At 58.4% G+C, this 14,177-nt stretch overlaps 6 protein-coding genes across 6 annotated transcripts; 3 read left to right on the top strand and 3 right to left on the bottom strand.

Moving 5' to 3' along the window:
- Positions 1–476: 476 nt before the first annotated feature.
- J3D65DRAFT_629188 (nucleoside phosphorylase domain-containing protein) lies at positions 477–1,905 on the top strand. The gene is made up of 3 exons (XM_066800717.1): positions 477–576; positions 649–1,158; positions 1,240–1,905. The coding sequence occupies exons 1-3, from the start codon at positions 549–551 to the stop codon at positions 1,632–1,634; spliced, it is 933 nt and encodes a 310-aa protein (XP_066653577.1). The 5' UTR covers positions 477–548; the 3' UTR covers positions 1,635–1,905.
- On the bottom strand, positions 1,701–3,482 carry J3D65DRAFT_425944 (endonuclease/Exonuclease/phosphatase). The gene is made up of 2 exons (XM_066796146.1): positions 3,036–3,482; positions 1,701–2,978 (listed from the first exon to the last, which is right to left on the bottom strand). The coding sequence occupies exons 1-2, from the start codon at positions 3,232–3,234 to the stop codon at positions 1,837–1,839; spliced, it is 1,341 nt and encodes a 446-aa protein (XP_066653576.1). The 5' UTR covers positions 3,235–3,482; the 3' UTR covers positions 1,701–1,836.
- A 176-nt stretch (positions 3,483–3,658) lies between these two features.
- Positions 3,659–4,475, top strand: J3D65DRAFT_678282 (uncharacterized protein; the record flags this gene model as incomplete). Its single annotated transcript, XM_066803660.1, has 1 exon — positions 3,659–4,475. A coding segment is annotated over one exon (507 nt), but the record flags the coding sequence as incomplete, so codon positions are not given.
- J3D65DRAFT_425928 (phosphatidic acid phosphatase type 2/haloperoxidase) lies at positions 3,787–5,846 on the top strand. Its single transcript, XM_066796145.1, has 3 exons — positions 3,787–4,392; positions 4,454–4,598; positions 4,652–5,846. Exons 1-3 carry the CDS (start codon positions 4,214–4,216, stop codon positions 5,588–5,590), a joined length of 1,263 nt encoding a protein of 420 aa, XP_066653574.1. The 5' UTR covers positions 3,787–4,213; the 3' UTR covers positions 5,591–5,846.
- Positions 5,847–6,352: 506 nt separating this feature from the next.
- J3D65DRAFT_604294 (galactose mutarotase-like domain-containing protein) lies at positions 6,353–7,563 on the bottom strand (the record flags this gene model as incomplete). The annotated part of the gene is made up of 3 exons (XM_066798262.1): positions 6,353–6,730; positions 6,788–7,138; positions 7,294–7,563. The coding sequence occupies 3 exons, from the start codon at positions 7,561–7,563 to the stop codon at positions 6,353–6,355; spliced, it is 999 nt and encodes a 332-aa protein (XP_066653573.1).
- Positions 7,564–7,839: 276 nt separating this feature from the next.
- J3D65DRAFT_629177 (Rap1-interacting factor 1 N terminal-domain-containing protein) lies at positions 7,840–14,067 on the bottom strand. Its single transcript, XM_066800716.1, has 3 exons — positions 10,878–14,067; positions 10,552–10,827; positions 7,840–10,499 (listed from the first exon to the last, which is right to left on the bottom strand). Exons 1-3 carry the CDS (start codon positions 13,935–13,937, stop codon positions 8,220–8,222), a joined length of 5,616 nt encoding a protein of 1,871 aa, XP_066653572.1. The 5' UTR covers positions 13,938–14,067; the 3' UTR covers positions 7,840–8,219.
- Positions 14,068–14,177: the final 110 nt, after the last annotated feature.

The following is a 14,177-nucleotide window of genomic DNA, read 5'->3' as shown; positions in this document are numbered from 1 at the left end:
TTCCAGACGGATTCCAAGACAGGAGACGACTTTACCATGGCTTGATCAATATTGAGGATTAGAGCTTCCAAATGCCAAGACTGTTATCAAGATGGCGTCGACTGCATCTCTTCTGTATTGCCCCGGATGGCATGGAAGCCACCATTGTAAAGGCGTTGTCAAGCTCTTCTAGCTTTGGATCCGTAATGATCCATCTTTCCACAGATTTGGGTGTTGTTGCGACGCGATAAGGATACGGGGGCTATAAGTAGGTCGATTTCAAAGCAGATTCGCAAGGTGGGTTGGTAGAGGGCACCAATGCGATGGCAGGTCGACGTGAGAATTGAGTTTGTGGTTGGAGCCGGCCGGGGACAGCAAGGGAAGGGAGGGAGGGGTGCACCGGCGGACCCCGGCATGGCGTCATAGCGCCCCCACGCCTCAGTGATCCTAGCGCAGAAATTCTACAACAACCCCTCCTCCAGCTCATGAACAGCTTCCTACGCGCTCGCCAACCAGCTCTCCTCTCTCACGTCCGCACCATCGTCCTGCCCCCATCGCGCAAGAGAATCATGGCCAACGTCGCGACTTCGTACTCGGGTCAGTCAATTCCTCCGCCCACGCGTTGCCTCACCACCAGAACTCGCCAACGCTGACCACAGCTCTCCACAGACCCCGTCCACATCGCCGTCATTGGCGGAACGGGCCTCCAATCGCTCCCCAACTTCACACACGTCGCGACGCTCAACCCAACGACACCATGGGGCACGCCGTCGTCGCCCATCTCGATCCTGCACCACCCGTCGCCGACGACGGGGCAGCCCATCGCCGTGGCCTTCCTCAGCCGGCACGGGCTGCACCACGAGCTGGCGCCGCACGAGGTGCCGGCGCGCGCCAACATCGCCGCGCTGCGCAGCATCGGCGTGCGCAGCATCATCGCCTTTAGCGCCGTCGGGTCGCTGGCCGAGGAGGTGCGGCCCCGCGACTTTGTCGTCCCGGACCAGATCATCGACCGCACCAAGGGCGTGAGGCCGTTTACGTTTTTCGAGGGCGGCATGGTTGGCCATGTCATGTTTGGCGACCCGTTCGATGAGGGGTTGGCGAAGGTTGTGCGCCAGTGCGGACACAGCTTGGAGGGCGAGGGCGTCAAGCTGCACGACCGCGGCACCATTATCTGCATGGGTACGTCTGGAGTTCCCTATCCATGAAACGAAATCCGCCAAACACTCGACGGGACGGATCACACTGACTTCTCCTCCGCAGAGGGCCCCGCCTTCTCCACGCGCGCCGAATCAAACATGTACCGCTCCTGGGGCGGCACGCTGATCAACATGTCGGTGCTGCCCGAAGCCAAGCTGGCACGCGAGGCCGAGATCGCGTACCAGATGATATGCATGGCGACCGACTACGACGCGTGGCACGCCAGCGAGGACGTCAGCGTCGAAATGGTCATGGGCAACATGAAGGCCAACTCGGAGAACGCCCGCCGCTTCATCGGCGCCGTGCTCGACGCCCTGAGCGCCGCCGAGCATGCGGATCTCGTCAGTGCTAAGCACCTCGAGGGCCAGACTAAGTTCGCTGGTAGCATTACGAAGCCGGAGGGTAGGAGCAAGGCGGCGCATGAGAAGCTGAGCTGGCTGTTCCCGGGATACTTTTAAGAGGGGCGCGTGAAGATGGGGGTGGTCGACGGACATCTGTATGCCGTGTAGATGAGAGGAGCTCAAGTAAGTTAGACTTGGAAAAGTCGTTGGTGCGGCTGATTTTCCGCAGTCCCAGGGAGGCTCGAAGAATACCATGATCAAGATTATACACTACACTTTCAACTACTTCCCCACAACGCTGCTGTGACTTTACTCCAACCTACGACACGGGCGCCCACAGCGCAGCCAGCAGGTCCACCTCGTCGCCATCGCGGCCCCAGAACCCGACGAGACCCCAGCCCTCGGGCGCGACGCTGACCAAGCAGTCATCGTTCAGCGTCCCCGTGCTGACAGCGTTGCCATTGTTGGTCGTGGCCTCGAGGTAGAAGATGCGCGTGTGGTCGTTGTACTTGCCCTGGCACAGCGTGACGTTGTTGACGTACTCGCCGCTCTCCATGACCAAGCTCGCGGCGGTCCCTCCGGTGCCGCCGTGCGAGAAGCTGGTCGCGCCATCCGCCAACGCAATGCCCACGGCATCGAGGCGCTCGGAGCCGCGGAGCGACAGCGTGGCGCCGGCGGGCGAGGGCGCCGACAGGGCCGCCAGCGCGGAAATGTCGGAGAAGCCGGTGCCGTGGGGCCCGCCGAGGAAGTCGGACGAGCGCAGCGTCGCCGAGGCGGCCCAGGAGAAGTCGGCCAGCAGCGGGTTGTGGTCGGAGAGGGTGGAGCTGGAGTTGGCAGGGTCGGACAGAAAGAGCTCGGCGACGTAGGAGAAGCTGGTGGGCGCGAGGTCGACGAGCGGCGACGGGCGGTAGAAGATTTTGTCGACGACCTCGCACGTCGCGGACTGGGCGGGGTTGGCGCACACGTCTTCGACCGTCGGCCGCACGCCGCCGCGCTCCAGCTGCATCCACACGTCGGTCAGGTTGTTGGCGGTGGAGAAGAGGTCGATGTCGTCGGCGGTGCGCGTGTAGCGGCAGTTTGTGTCGCCGAAGACGAGCACGGCGGCGTCGGGCGACGTCGCCTCGATGTAGGCCGACACCTGGGCGACGTTGGCGTTGCGCGCCGTCTCGTCGTCGTCCTCGGTGCCCGCGTCGGCGTGCAGGTTGTACGCGTCGACGTAGACGCCCTCGGCCAGCCGCCACCGCATGTACGTGAAGCCCTTGGGCGTCAGGCAGTCGGCGCCGGACGCGTTGGAGCACTCGTCCCACTTGACGCGCGTGAAGTCGCGCCACTCGTAGTTGCTGAGCGAGTTGAGGCCGGAGCCGATGGCGGCGCCGCCGCTCGTGGCCGTCCTGTACGTATGGTTGTCGTACTCGTACAGCGTGGCGTGGTAGTTGAAGTCCTCTTGCACGTGGATGAGGTCTGGAGGGCGCAATCAGGCTTGGTCTCTTTTTGGCAATAATGGAGCGAGGGTTCTACCAAAAGCTTGTTCGGCAAACTTTTGGCCGATCAGGGCCGTGTTGTTGGTCTTGTCGCCGCTCTCGCCATTGTTCTGCAATATCTCAGGCAGGCCGGCCACGTTGAACGAGACGACGTTGAAGGTGCCGTCGGCAGCTACCCCAGCAGCGGAGACGGCCACGGCAAGGAGCGCGAGACGAGAAGGGCGGAGTAGCGTCATGGCTGGTGGTGCTGCTGGAGAATTGGCATGGCGGACACGGTGGATTTATATTCATCTCCATGTGCACGCCTGGTGGACGCGAGCAGTGGTGGTGGTTGTAGCCGACGAGGCCATTGCCGTGTAGCAGACTTGGCGACCAGGCCCACGGCCGCAGACTGGCCTCTGAAGCAAGCCAGACGACTCACGTTGGCGGGCGAGGAGGGCGTTTTGGGAATTGCGGCGGTCTCCAAGAGGAGCAGGTGGATGTGCGATGGAGATGGCGACTGTCGGCCAATCAGCACGGGATCGAGTTGCACGCTGTCGGCGGGGTTCTTCGGCGGAGTGGTGGAGGTCGTATCTTCGGCGAGGGTGAAGAAAAGGGAGCGTGGGCCGAGCGAGCGTGTCAGTGGTTTTGTTCACGAGCATCCCTGACGCAGAAGGCTGGGCAGCGAAGCTTGGTGAAGCTTGGCCTCGCGCCGGCCCGCCGCGCGCTCATCAACAACAACATTCCGCCATCGTCATTCTCCAGTCCAGCGTCGCAGGTTGCCGCAGACCATTCCCCATTGTGTTGCCCGTTTGCTCCCAGCAGGATGAGTGGCCAGCCTTCGCGTGTCGCCCAAACAATGAAGCAGCGTCTTGTCGGGGCGCATTGCGTCATCTCGCCCTCTTGACCACTTTCTTGCTTTCTTGCTTTCCTTCTTGCTTTCGTTGTCCCTTTCCCAAAGGCGCAAACAGACTCGATCCAAGGAATCCCTCGCGCCGCTGGCAGTCATATAAGTCGCGTCGCCCTGTCCGCTGCGCCAGACCACGAGCCCTTCGCGTCCTGACAGCTGCTGCGCACCGGTCCCGTCTCGCGAGCCACTGCACCCACCACACGTGCCCTCGCATTCCCTTGGAACCCACCGGCCTCGCGCTTGACACGTCGGTACTCAGTTACTCCCGCACTGCATAATTATTCCTCGCCGTCCATCCAAATCACCATCCCGGCAGCACCTTCACCATGGGCCTGTTTTCGCGCCGCGAACCGGTCGCCGACAATGCCACCACCAGCACTGCTCCCAGCTCCGCTCCCGTGGTTGGAAACGGACATCACCACGCCAATGGCAAGCAGCATGGCCCCGTCTACAGCGGAGCCTTGAACAAGAGGCCGCCGTTTGGCCAGTGGCTCACGGTGACCTGGTGAGAAATCCAGACCTGTCAACTGTTTGTTTTGCTCGTTACTGACCTTTTTCCTGTCTAGGCCGGATATTCTCACCATGGCCCTGATGGGTGCCATTGGTCTTGGTGTCTACCAGGCAGACCCGGCGCCCTCGCGATCCTTTCCCGTCTTCTTCTCTGACGGCGAGATCGTCTACCCTCAATTCGCCTATCCCATGAGGAACGAGGTACGTTCGACAACCACCACTCCACGTTCTCGCAGCTAACGAAAAATTTCCAGATCGTGCCCATCTGGGCCGCAGCGATGATTGCCAGCTTGGTCCCCATTGCCGTCTTCTTCATCGTGCAGATCCGCATCCGCAGCTTCTGGGACATGAACAACGCCGTCATCGGGCTGCTCTACTCGCTCATCGTCGCCGCCGTCTTCCAAGTCTTCCTCAAGTGGCTGATTGGCGGGCTGCGGCCGCACTTCTACGCCGCCTGCAAGCCCAACGTGCCCACCTCGGGCGCGCAGACGGGCAACGGGCTCTCCAGCATCATGTACGACCGCAGCGTGTGCACGGGCGACGCGTCCGACATCAACGACGCGCTGGAGTCGTTCCCGTCCGGGCACAGCACGGCGGCCTTCGCCGGGCTCGTCTACCTCTCGCTGTACCTCAACGCCAAGCTCAAGCTGGCCGCCAACTACCACCCGGCCATGTGGAAGCTGATTGCCATCATGGCGCCGCTGCTGGGCGCCACCCTCATCGCCGGCGCCCTCACCATCGACGAGTTCCACAACTGGTACGACGTCGTCGCCGGCGCTACCATCGGCTCCCTCATGGCCCTCATCTCGTACCGCATGGTCTACGCCGCGGTGTTTGACTTCCGCTTCAACCACGTCCCGCTCAGCCGCTTCGTCCCTTTTACCTACGGCGCGGGCGGTGAGGCCATGCAGCTGTTTGCCGGCTTCCACGACGCCGTCTGGACGCGCCAGGTCGGCTGGGGCGCGCCCGACATGTTCGACGCCTTTGGCGGCGCTCCGGGCGACGCGAGCGCTCTTTCAGGTGGTGCTGGTGCTGGTGCTGCTGGTACCTCGACCGGCTACGGCAACGGCTTGGGTGGTGCGGCGAAGACGGGCCACGCCGTTGATCGCCGGCCTGTCGGCGGCCACCACAAGGACCACCACCACACCGCTGCTGCTGCTGCGCCGCCGCCGCCGCCGGAGAACATGGTTTGAGGTTCGCGTTCGAGGTTTCCCCATCAGTCTTTTCCCAGTAGCGAGGAGTTGGCGGTGTTGAGGACGGGAGCTCCGAAAGAGTCGACGGCGTCGATGATGCCGTGAAAAGCGGAGTGAGTGCGTGGGTGAAAAGTGCGATGACGACTTGCTTGATACCTTTGTCAGCGACTGGCTGACTGATTGCTCTTCTTTTCTTTTCTTTCTTGTTTGCTTGTACAGATACCAAATAACTACTCTTTTAATTGCTGCATCCGAGTCTCAAGTGACGATCTACTGCATGGCTTCGACACCTCCCCGGCACGGACATGGCTTTACGGCCCAACGACTTGACGACTAGGGTGACTTACTACAGTACTCACAACATCGCTCGCTCAACTCCGCCTTGTACTCAACAGAGAGAGAGAAGAAGCAAAATTTTCCGTCAATTGGGGTACCTCAATTGCCCCTGCCCAGCCGATACCGGTCAGGGTACGGCAGCTAGCTAAGGTCAGCTACTGTAGGCAGCTAGGTAGAAGGTATGTAGTTTCATCAGCATTCGTGTCCGTCGTGTCCATCCATCCGTCCGTCCTTCCGTCCATTCATGACCCCATTTTTCGCCGGCTTACTTCCAATATCTCTTCTGAGCAAGAGTGTCGTCTGCTCGCACTCATCGCTCTCGTCGCTTTCACCACTCCACTCGTCCATCCATCATGCAACTGTCCTGTCCCGCCCTGCCCCGTACTGTCGTTCGTGTCCAGTCCGGCCTGTCATGTCACGTCCCACCTACAACAGACTCCTATACGTAACGCCACCCTCCCACGTATCGCCCGCCTCCAATTTAGTCCACTCGGCGACAGCGCCGGCCTCGACACAGATCATGCTCTTGTAGCCATCGTCGGGCGCAAAGTCGGCCATGGCGGCGGCCTTCTCCTTCCACGGGTTCCAGACGACCGTGTCGGGCAGGTTGTCGCGGACGACGTCGAAGCGCGGGGCGCCGTCGACGACGACGCTCGTCGTGGATTGCGGGATCGCCTTGTAGACGCGGTCGGTTTCGCCGGTGATGGGGAGCGAGGCGGTCGATTCGGTGGCGCTGGGGACGGAGAGCACTTTGTCCGTGTAGGTGACGCCGAGGAGGCCGGTGAGGTGCGTCTTGCTGATGTCCTGTCGAGGAGATTAGCACCGCACACCCGTGTTCAGAAGCGAGAGCGGACGACATACCTTGACGCTCAAGTACGTGTGGAACAGCACCTGAAACTCCCATGCCTTGTCGCCCTCGTTGCGCACGTTAACAGCCGTCTGCAGGCTGCCGGGGCCGAGCGTCACGCTGTAGACGACGCCGAAGTCGTAGGGCCACGCCTTGCGCGCCTCGGGCGACAGGTTGGACGAGTAGAGGCCGAAGTCGAGCTTGACGCTGCTCGAGTCGGCGCCGCCGGCTGCGGTTGAGGCTCGCTCGGACTCGGCGCTCGCCTCGGACGTTGACTTGCCCAGGTACTCCCAGCGCGAGTTGCGTGCGAAGCCGTGCTGCGGCAGCGATGACGTTGCGTGGTTAGACGGCGGGGGACCGAAGACCTGGCATTTGGTGTGTTAGTGGGTGTTTACGCTTCCAGACCTCCATAATGGAAGATCATGGGTGAGGCGCCAGCAGCAGCGGGCCCATTGATCCATCACGTCAAGTCAATGGGGGTGAGAGGGCTGCCATCGCCATGTGAGAGGGTGTGACGCACCGGAAACACGACCGGAATGCCTCCGCGGACAGGCTTGCTGCCGTCGAGAGCCGCCTTCTCACTCAACCACAGGTTGTCGGTGCCATCTGCGTTCTTCCAGCTGATGACGGTGGCGCCGTAGAGCAGGACCGTCACGCTCTCGCCGCTGGGGAGACGCGCCGTGACGCGTGCATTGTCGTCGCTGATATCAACCGTGGGCTGAGGGCCGGCGGATTTGGCGGCGGCGGCCGTGTTGGGAAGGGAAGAGGGTTTGTGGGGACGTTCAACCATGATGGCGGCGGTCGTTGATGTAGTCGTGGTAGTTGTACGGCGTGGCGGGTTGAGTGAGGTTGGGGTGGGTGAGAAGGTGTGACGATGGTGGGGTTGGAGGTTGGAGGTCGAGCTTGGGGCGGGGTTCTGGTAGTTTTTATAGGAACGAACAGACGAGTTGAACGACGCGGCGCTCTTTCTCTCTGAAGCTCAACGTCAGATGGATGGACGGATGCAAGCACAGCCAGCACAGGCCGACAGCGGAGATCAACTGCTGGAGCTTCGCGAATCCAGAGAGTCCGCGCTCCAGCCCAGCGCTTACACAGTCCGTGTCTCGCGATTAGTCTTTTGGCGCCGTCCGGACTAGTCAGCGTCTTTGCAACCCACGCAATTGATTGTTATTCATAGCCATTTGAAAGCTCGCATCGACCTCTCCTCCTGCCAGCGAATCGATTGCCACGATGCGAGAGCGTCAAACAAAACATCAGACCGTTTCGGCGCCGTTACAGCCTCTACTGGAGCGTGCGGTCCATGATGTCATGCCTCGCCATGAAACAACGCCCAAGAAGACAATGAATGCTGTATGTACTGTAGATATCGAATGCCATGCCCATCACGGCACCGCCCATATGTTAGAGCAATATACACCGCCGTCAGCAAACACCCCGTCTTCCGTCCTACTGGCTCTGCGCCTCTCCCCTGCGTGCAGCTTCATGTACCTCTCTCTGAAGCTCAAACATGACATCGCAGCACTCGCGTTCCTCGTCCCTCCCCACAACCATGCTCTTGGCGTCTGCCAGCAGTTGTTTCAACCGCGCGAGTATGCTCCTGGGTTCCTTTTTGCGTCTGCCATCAGATGCCTGCGACGCCTGACTGGCCGCCGTTGCATCATGCTGTGACTCGGCTCTGCTGCTGCTAGTCTCAGTTGCTGCCGTGCCACCCTCGCCCGCCCCGGCATTGTCTGATTTCTGCTTGCTCGACCTTGTGCTGCGCGCTTCTGCAGCCGCCGTGCTGTCGACGTCGTCTGATCTGCCGTGCTCCTGCTGAGACTGGGACCCGCTCACTTGGACGCTGTTCTTTCTGGGTCGTCCTCTGCCTCGAGTCGGTCCCGTGCCAGATGCGTTAGGCGCTTCCTGTGGAGATGCAGTCGACTGCGACGTCTCGGAAGCATTCGAGGCTCTATTCTTAGGTGGCCTCCCTCTGCGCTTCTTTGGTGCCGGTGTCTCGTGAACGACATCAAGGTCTATCGTCGTATCGCCATAGTCAGTCTCCTCATGATTCATCTCCTGATCATCATTGATCGTCTGCGACTCGGAAAGTCTGGATTTGCGCTTGCGGAACGAAGACAGTGCTTCTTGTGGAGCTTTGCCAGCTAATCGGGGAGATACGCGTGAGTCTGGTGCATCAGATGCTTGCGATGACTGTAGTATAGACTCGGATAGCAGCGACTTTGTACTTTCATCGCTGAATTGGACCGGCGGAGGTGACCAGTTGGGGCGTTCGTAGTGAAGTTCCGGCTGCGCTGGACGTTGTGCTTGGGCTGAAGAAGTGGATTTGCGCGGCTTCTTCGTCCTCGATGTCTTTTCCGTGCCAGAACAGTCGTCTTGATTCGCCTTCCCCTGGCCAGACGAGATCGGAACTTGAGAAGATTCTTCGTTGTCCTGATTGTGTAATGTGCTCTTGACGCGCTTCGATGGCCCCTCGTCTCCGACAGCCTGGTTTTTGCGTTTTTTTGCTCTTCTTCTTTGGCTTTTAGTTGTAGGCGGACCCTCTTGATCCTGATGCCCATTCGGAACAGGATCTTCCTTGTCTGGGATGGCCATGTTCACCTCTGAACGAATGAAGGAATCTTGAACTACAGAATTGTCCTGACTCTGGGCGACTTCAGTACCTTCGTCGACTTGAGCTGGCGACTGACTTCTCGCACCGGCCCGAGTAGAAAACACTTCATGGGCCTCTTGCTCCAACGCTTCATCCACTGTGATTTTGGCAGGGGCCAAGCTTGATGCTACTTCCGCGGTCCCCTGAGGCAATTCGTCGGCGATGTCCGAAAACGAGTCAAAGCCATTGAGATTAGCTTCAGTGTTGCCTTCAAACCCTTCCGCTTTGAAATGCGTGTCCTCCACAGTTGGATCTGATTTCATGGTAGCTGGCTCGGTGGGTCTGAGACTTTGCCGGGCTTGACTCTCGTCTGCAAGCTGTCTGGCCGACTCATCGCCATCAGAGTCCAATGAGCCGAAACTGTCGGTAAGGATCGAAATGGGCGAGTCTTGGGATAGACCAGAAGCTGATGGTCTACCGCCGGCACTCTTCTGCGGAAAATTTGTAAAACTCTCTTTCACAACGCTCGAGTCCGTGGGAATATCATTATCGTCATCCACGCGAGGTGGTGAAGAGGGAATTTCCGTTTCGAAGAATCGGTCCGCAGCTGAGGAAGTAATATAGTTCTGGTCGAGCCTTGGGTCGTTGCGTTCGCTGCGAGATCTTGGAGTTGGAGATGATCCGCCCAGATCCTGCAAGCCATCGGAGGCTAGGGCCGCGAGCACAGGAGTCGAGCGTCGGCTGCCTTCAACTTCACCAGGCAGATCTGAGGGCAGCTCTGTTGCCTTGACCATTTCGGAGCGACTGTGATTCGCCATGTAAGCCGGGCTGGAATTCATGTCCGGAAACATGATAGCAGCGCTGCCGTGTTGGTTTTCTCGGACTTCCTTTTGGTGTTCCGTGAGGAGCTGAGAGTCTACAGGGACTTCTTGTCCTGGAGATGACTCGATGGCGGTGAAGTCGATTTGAGAGTCGTCATGACGTAACTTGGCCTTTGGGATTGGCTTGACGCTCTTTTGTTTTGCCACTCTGGAGGATGGAGTCGGGACTCTCGAACGAGCAGATAGTCGTGAACTGGCACGGTTGACCGAGGCGCTTTCTTGGGACTCTTCAAAAGCGGGCGCTGGCCCTAGGTCCTATTTCGAATCAACACATGATACACAGCGAGTTAGAAGAAGGATGCCATACCTCGTCTGTCGGTCCACTTGGGAAATTGGGCAATTCCAATTCGACGCCGAGATGAGGACGCAACCTACGCAAAGCCTTTTCGACCTGGGACGGATATTCAAGAGTTGATTCCTTTCCGAAAGTACTGTTCCAGGTGTCTATGGTCTTGTTGACCACACGTCTTTGTCTGCTATTCAGGCCACTGGCCATCAAGTGCTCCAGAGCTCTGAGCAACATGGTATCCTTCCTTGGCAGCTGAACTACGACCGCCATTACAACTGTCCAAAAACTGTCCACCTGACGCGTGTTAGATGATTCGATGGATGTTGAACGTGGAAATTACTTACTGCCTTTTTCCCGGCCTTTGAATCTTCGCCCTCGCCTTCCAATTTTCTGTCCCTGTCCTCAACCCAAAGAGCGATACCTCCTTGGATCTTTCGCAGCATTATCGCGGTATTGGATGCGGGCCATCTCTTGAGAAGTGCTGCGAGAGCCGAGACGAAATCAATGACAAGTTGTGGATGCAATTCGTCCAGGTTTTCGTAGGCGAAATGGAGCTGCGAAAGGATCATCTTATACAGGTGGTTGTACGGGTCGAAGACGGCCGGCTTCTGCGGACCAACGCCCACTCCCCACAGGGCTTTTCTGGCATTATCCAGGCTCTTTCGATCTTTAGGTGGGGTAATGTGCATTAGAGCCAGGGTTGCGAAGCCAATGATTGTAGATCGGTCGATGGCTGGATTTGCGCCAGCAGCAACGACTGATTCCGCAAGAGGCTCTGTGACGGCAATACTTGGCGCCCCATTCCCTGCCTCGACATTGACCTGGGCTACGAGGGTATTGTAAAGCTCTCCTGCGGTAGCAAGGACTTCAGTTCCAGCAAATTGCAACCCGCAAGTGAGTATCGAGAGCACGGATCGATACTCTTCCCCCAGACTAGGCGATGAAGAGGCATTTTTGGGTTGGACGGAGGGGTCTTCCAAAGCAGATTTTGCGAGACTGGCAACGTGAATCCAGATCCCCGTGTGTAGTCCTCTTCGAGAAGCAATTTCAACTGATGCGGTAGCTTCTTGGGCGCAGTTGTGAAGTAGCTCTAGCCTTGGCCTTCGCACTCGAGAATCGGAAGCAAGAGTGATGAGTTTCTTTGAAAGGTCGAGAACTAGTGGAGAATGTTCGCTGCGGGCAAACATGTGGAGGAGGTAAAGCAATGGCGACTGCATGTCTCCCCTATTCTTTGTCCGATTTGACGGGGTAGGTACGGGCTCAAAATTGTCGGGAGAACTTTGTTTCAATATGGGGTCCGCAAAGTGCAGTGGACCAAGATTCTGTACAGCGGTCGTGACTAGGAAGCCAAATCTTTCGATCCATTCTTCATCCTCATCGTCTTTCAAGCCCAAGGATGCAGGAAATTTGTTCCAGGTGCGATGGAGGAAGTTCATGATGTGAGCGCTTGCCGTCTTGAACTCCATGGATATTGTGATTTCCTTGCTTCCCGCTTCGGCAACGGTAGACATCAACGCCAACCACATGTTGCGCACTGATGGTACAGAGAAGGTTGGGTGGTCTGCAGAGGGACTGTCCCATGCAGCATTTGAAAGACATGGCTGCACAAGGTGAAGTATCACGGAAAGCTTCCGTCGGACCCATTTGGGATCCAGACCGGGCAAATGGCCTGGTGTAACAAGACCCTGCAAAACTAGATTCTCATTCCATACGCCGGTCTTGTTGCTCTTGAACAAGTCTGTGAGGACTTGGCAAGCTCTATTCGCACCGGTCTGGCTCTTCTTTATCATCCTTTCCAGCAAGACTTGCGCGACATACTCTTCCCAGTAGAGGTCAAGTTGCTCTTCCGAAGCCATTGGGGGTAGGGAGCAGTAAAGCAAGGCGCAGTAGGACGAAAAGGCGGATCCCATTGACCGTTCGTTTGTACTGACAGCTTTGCGGTCGAAGCGGTCGAGTTGCAAAGCCACACCTTGACGGAGCAAAGTCCTCATGGTAGGAGTGGTTCTCGTGTCGGGTTTGATGGCGTAAATGAAGCGGTTCCAAGCTGCGTTGGCGTTGACAACGACATCCTTTTGGCTCGAGTTGAGGCAATCCTGGATGATTTTGAACCATTGTTGGAACAGCTTCCATTCGTGAATATCCCTGTGCCGGCCCCTCAAAAACAGAATTATGACCGCCCACACCTTGGGGACGTCGGTGGCCAAGCTCTCATCTCGGGACGTCATCATGGCTTGCATGCGTCGAACGTACTCTTTGCCGAAAGATTGCCCATTTTCCAACGTCTTGTCCATCAATTCCATGACCAGCCGCGAAATCTTGGGCTTGTCTCCGATGCTAATGGCGGCGCCGTGGCCAACCTCGAGTGCTTTCCGGCGCGACTCGTGGGGCAGGTCGCGGAGCATTCCGTTCAAAACATGTGGCAGCCAGTCACTCGCGCGAGAGACCATGACGTCAGGCGACTGTGCCAGTAGCTTTTTGTAAACATCAAGCCTAGCTGCCAACACACCTAGCCCGGAAACGCGCTCGTGGATGTCTTGTATGGACGTGATGACCTTGTCTACCACAGCGGGGGTCATGACTTTGGGACCAAAGTTTTGGCATGAAAAAGTGACCAGAAAGGGATTGACTAGCTTTTTCAATACCCTTTCGTCGCCAAAAGCTTGGACTGCGCAGTTGACGAATGCGACTTGGAGCTCGGCCGGGATATGTCGGGCAACGTCTGGGAGATTTATCAGAACACCGAGTAGCTTCAGAGCCTGTTGGGCCAGCTGCGCGTCGTCGATGGCGATGGGTATTGCAATATCGCGCTGTATGAATTGCGAAAGCAGCCCCATCTTCTCGACCAAAGATTGCGTCTCGGGAAAATGGTCATAGGCCTTGAGGGTGCTGACCAAGGTGACGTATGAATCCCGCCGATGTGAACGCGACGCGCCTGCCAATTGTTTTACCAAGCTCTCCAACATTTCGGCAAAGGTGTCGAACTTGGGGGCACTCTGGCTGTGGGTGGAGTTTGGGGTGGCGTTTCGAGGACGAGCCTTGAGGATTCCTTTGAGCTTGGTTGGGTCCTTTGGTTGCGGCAGAGGTCTGAGCGGCGACGATATGGTTCCGCGGCGCGACAAAAAATCTTCGGGGCGATGATAGTCGGTCCAAGGGGAGAAGTCGACCTTTTTGGGCCTGCCCGAATTGGTCGCAGCTGAGTCTGCAGAGGCCGGCACGATTTTCAGCGGCGTGACGACGGGCTCATTGTGCAGCGGAGGGCGCGCAGTGACATGGGAGACCTCGAAGCTGTCGGACAGGAAATCGCAGGCTTCGGCGACGATTCGCTCAGTCTCCCTCGGCGGAGTGGGAGGTCTCAGCTGAAGGCCGTTGAAGTAGGGGCCGGCGGCTGGGGACGACGGCGCCATGGCAATGGCCGCGAAGGATGGAGGGACGACACGGCTACGACATTGGCGGAGGAGGGGTCGAAAGCGGGATCCGACTCGGGAAGAGGCGCGGCGAGCGAGATGGGAGAGGCGGAGGTCGACGACTGGAGGAAGCTGAAGACTGGAGATGGAGCTAAGCACTCTACGCGCCACCAAAAGTAGAGTCGCGACTGGACGCGACCTGACCTGACGCGCCGGCGGCACGGGTAGGGCGCGGCGGGT

The sequence above is a fragment of the Phyllosticta citribraziliensis genome (assembly GCF_038025025.1).
Source record: "Phyllosticta citribraziliensis strain CPC 17464 chromosome Unknown J3D65scaffold_8, whole genome shotgun sequence".
In the NCBI taxonomy this organism is placed as follows: domain Eukaryota; kingdom Fungi; phylum Ascomycota; class Dothideomycetes; order Botryosphaeriales; family Phyllostictaceae; genus Phyllosticta; species Phyllosticta citribraziliensis.
Note: the sequence above shows the minus strand (reverse complement) of the source record. Positions and strands in the feature narration are given on the sequence as shown.

Coding starts and splice junctions, on each gene's coding strand:
- J3D65DRAFT_629188 (XM_066800717.1), top strand. CDS start 549: ATGGCCAACGTCGCGACTTCGTACTCGG. Junction 577..648: donor CGTCGCGACTTCGTACTCGG/GTCAGTCAATTC, acceptor AGCTCTCCACAG/ACCCCGTCCACATCGCCGTC. Junction 1,159..1,239: donor CGGCACCATTATCTGCATGG/GTACGTCTGGAG, acceptor TCTCCTCCGCAG/AGGGCCCCGCCTTCTCCACG.
- J3D65DRAFT_425944 (XM_066796146.1), bottom strand. CDS start 3,234: ATGACGCTACTCCGCCCTTCTCGTCTCGCGCTCCTTGCCGTGGCCGTC. Junction 2,979..3,035: donor GTTTGCCGAACAAGCTTTTG/GTAGAACCCTCG, acceptor TGCGCCCTCCAG/ACCTCATCCACGTGCAAGAG.
- J3D65DRAFT_425928 (XM_066796145.1), top strand. CDS start 4,214: ATGGGCCTGTTTTCGCGCCGCGAACCGGTCGCCGACAATGCCACCACC. Junction 4,393..4,453: donor CAGTGGCTCACGGTGACCTG/GTGAGAAATCCA, acceptor TTTCCTGTCTAG/GCCGGATATTCTCACCATGG. Junction 4,599..4,651: donor CCTATCCCATGAGGAACGAG/GTACGTTCGACA, acceptor AAAAATTTCCAG/ATCGTGCCCATCTGGGCCGC.
- J3D65DRAFT_629177 (XM_066800716.1), bottom strand. CDS start 13,937: ATGGCGCCGTCGTCCCCAGCCGCCGGCCCCTACTTCAACGGCCTTCAG. Junction 10,828..10,877: donor CAAAGGCCGGGAAAAAGGCA/GTAAGTAATTTC, acceptor AACACGCGTCAG/GTGGACAGTTTTTGGACAGT. Junction 10,500..10,551: donor CAAGTGGACCGACAGACGAG/GTATGGCATCCT, acceptor GATTCGAAATAG/GACCTAGGGCCAGCGCCCGC.